At 37.2% G+C, this 3373-nt stretch overlaps 1 protein-coding gene across 1 annotated transcript; it reads right to left on the bottom strand.

The window, feature by feature from the left end:
* On the bottom strand, positions 244–1568 carry LOC110262943 (protein STRUBBELIG-like). The gene is made up of 3 exons (XM_021103532.1): positions 1210–1568; positions 792–921; positions 244–613 (listed from the first exon to the last, which is right to left on the bottom strand). The coding sequence occupies exons 1-3, from the start codon at positions 1310–1312 to the stop codon at positions 541–543; spliced, it is 306 nt and encodes a 101-aa protein (XP_020959191.1). The 5' UTR covers positions 1313–1568; the 3' UTR covers positions 244–540.

Raw genomic sequence — 3373 nt, 5'->3', positions numbered from 1 at the left:
AGTCCAAAGCCACACAGTTATCATAAAGGAAAATGGGATAGATTTAATAAAATACAGTAAAAAAACCTCCTCAATTCAGATATCAACCTTTCCTTGCCGGAATAATGCTTTGACATTGTTATAAGGTTTCCTGATAATTGAGTTAGTAATGATAAAGCATCTGGAATGCTTCCATTTAACGGTTTCCTGAGAGAGACCTAAAATATCAGAACAAAAGAAAAACTTCTTTAAGTACATTTGTAGTTATGCATATGGCAAAAAGATGACTAATTACTATGTCCATGATTAAAAAAAAAAAACAAATTCAGATGTGAAAAAGATAACATACAAGCTCGTAAGAGTAGGGGGCAAAGTGAATAGAATGGGCCTCCAATGTGGTTGTGGCTAAGATCATTGCACAAGAAACAGAAAGCTTCATTTCTAGTTCAAACAATTACACAATTGGTGCTTAAGAGGTACTAAACTCTCTCGATTAATCAAACAGAACCACATTTAACGTGTCACTCATCAGTAAACACAATATTGAAATTGAAACAACACTTACATTTTTAAGATGGATGGAAAATTCAAATTACTACCAAGCTCTCCACCCAAATTCAGGCCATCAAGTCTTCTGTCAACCCAAAATACAAGTTTTACTTAGTCTTATTGCACTTAATTAAACTCTATCAATCAAACAACTAATGAAACATTGAAAATAATAACATTATCATTTCCAACCAATTATATAGAGCATGCAAACAATAACACAATATTAACCAAAAATAGTTTAAAAAGAGAACTTCACATACATGGAAGTGATGTTGGAAAATACACAGCCAACACCTTGCCACATTTCAAAACATGGATCTCCTCCGACAGGCTTCCACCCTAGAAGAGGTGGTGAGCCAAAAGCAACATATAGACTACTGATTGCTGCAACTGTGACCATAGCACATATTGAGTTTAGACAAATTTTGCACTTACATGGTACTTGTTACTTAATTAGGTGAGCTTCCCAATTAAATTTATAACCATCATCTTTCAAATTGCAACCAAGTTATCATCTACTCTTTGATGATAATATAGTGCAATAAAGCAAAACAATAACACTTAAAAGCTAAATGAGTTTTGTCGTCTTCCTTTTTTTCTCAAAGGGAAACAACAGATTATTCTGCTATTTTTTATTTCAAAAATAGAAATAAAACTATGGAAAGGGAAAGTATCTACCATCAACTACGTCAGTGTCACCAACTGCACAGAAAGTTCCAGCAAGAATCACCATCAGAGTAACAAAGAGTCGAACATGCAACACCAAATTCGTACATCCCATTTCCTCAAAAGTAAAAGCAAAAAGAGAGAATTTAACGATAATAAGGTTCTAAGTTCTAAGTCTATATATTATTCATTAGAATGAGAGAAAGTTCTTATAACAGATTGGATTGATCCATGGAACAGATGAACTGTATTTACCAAATGACCCCCACCAACTCAATCAATGAATGAATTAACACGAATTGGTTCCCTCATGGACCATATAATGCATAATTTTTATTTTGGTAATAATCGACTCATCTTTCTAAACAAGATAAACAAAGAGAAAAGGAAAATGAAGATGATGTCAACAAAAAGAATGGAACAATAACACAAACCTGAAGTATTTCACTCAGAGCCTCTTCAGGTGTCATTCTAAGACCCCCTTTTCCTAAACCAAGCTGCTGAGATAACACTGCTCAGTTTCAAAGCAACAAGTAACTCATGAATACACATCAAAGTAAGGCAAAAGCAAAGCAAGTGAACCATTTCCTCTCAAATTTATAAAGTCATATATACCTTAAAGATCTACCTTGGTATCAGCTAAAGCAGAAACGATATAAAATCTGTTTTTCTTGTCCTGTTTGATAAGTATACTAGTTAGGAGAGGGCAATCAAATTGTAAATAAATTAATTGTTTGCTCATGTAGGTTCACAAAAACCACAAATAAATTAATTCATATTATGCAATAAATATGCATAATAACAAGTTATCCATGTTTGCTTCAACCATTTTTGCCTCTTTAGGCCACTAACAAAATTACCACAACTCCATTCTCCGCAGCATCGAGCACTTCATCATCATCATTGTGAAATATTTCAACGATTCCTTCCTCAGAAACCCTAGCTCCTGCAGTTTTAGTAGTTGTAGTTGCCATTTCACAAAATCTATCATGTATTCTGAAATTTTGGATCAATAATTAAGAGATCGAAGAAATTAGAGTAAAATATTTTCAAGGGAACAAAGGAAAAGAGGGAGAAGAACCTACCTCGCGAGCTTGTGGGAGGAGAATCTCACAGGACAGCAGCTTGATGGACGAGATTGCCGGCGTAGGAGAATGCCACAGGAGGAGATCATCTTAGTAGGAGATGTCGCCGGAGGAGACCGTCGCAGGAGGAGATTGTAGTTGGAGGAGAGATCACCAGCGAAGATCGCCGCTGAGGAAGACATCGCCGAATGAGGTCGTCGTGGGAGGAGGTCATCGCTGGAGGAGATCGGTCAGAGGAGATCGTCACCGGAGGAGATCGGTCAGAGAAGATCGTCACAGAGAAGATCACTGTGGCAGCGATTCAACCTTTGCGTTTCAACGGAAAATGAGAGTTGGATTAGGGCTTAGGCTTTTTTATATAGCAGTGATAATGGCATTTTAAAACCGCCAGAATCAACAAAAACCGCCATTGAATGCAACTCAATTGTGGCAACAAGAAAAAATGCCATAGCACCCTGATATTACGGCAGTCTTACAAAACCGCCGGAATATTAATGCCATTTTATGGCTCTTTTTTTGTAGTGTGATTGAAAACATGCTTCTTTGATATAATATTTGCCTATTATTAATCCTCTCTTATTACCATTAGATGCCTTGATATGTGTGTTAAGTGCTTTCAGAGATTATAGGGCAGGAATGGCTTGGAGGATGGAAAAGAAGCATGCAAAAGTGGAAGGAATACAAGAAGTTGGAGAAATTGCTAAGCTGTCCAGCCTGACCTCTTCGAACTCAAACGGCTATAACTTTAGCTACAGAGGTCCAAACGACGCGGTTCCAGTTGCGTTGGAAAGCTAATGTCCTGGGCTTCGATTTGATATATAATATGTCATAGTTTCCCTGACGCTAGGCGACGCAACCGCGTGCTCCATGCGGCCTCATCGCAGTGACGAAAATCCAGCGTGATTAAATTCGAGACAAGCAAATTCTGGGCTGTTTCTGACCCAGTTCTCGGCCCAAAAAACACAAATTAGAGGCTATAAAGTGGAAGAATGCATCCATTCATAAAAAGGCTTTCATATTCACAATTTTAGGAGTAGATGTAGTTTTTAGAGAGAGAGGTTCTCTCCTCTCTCTTAGGATTAGGATTTAGG

The sequence above is a fragment of the Arachis ipaensis genome, chromosome B05 (genome assembly GCF_000816755.2).
Source record: "Arachis ipaensis cultivar K30076 chromosome B05, Araip1.1, whole genome shotgun sequence".
In the NCBI taxonomy this organism is placed as follows: domain Eukaryota; kingdom Viridiplantae; phylum Streptophyta; class Magnoliopsida; order Fabales; family Fabaceae; genus Arachis; species Arachis ipaensis.
This window is presented reverse-complemented; position numbering and strand designations above follow the sequence as displayed.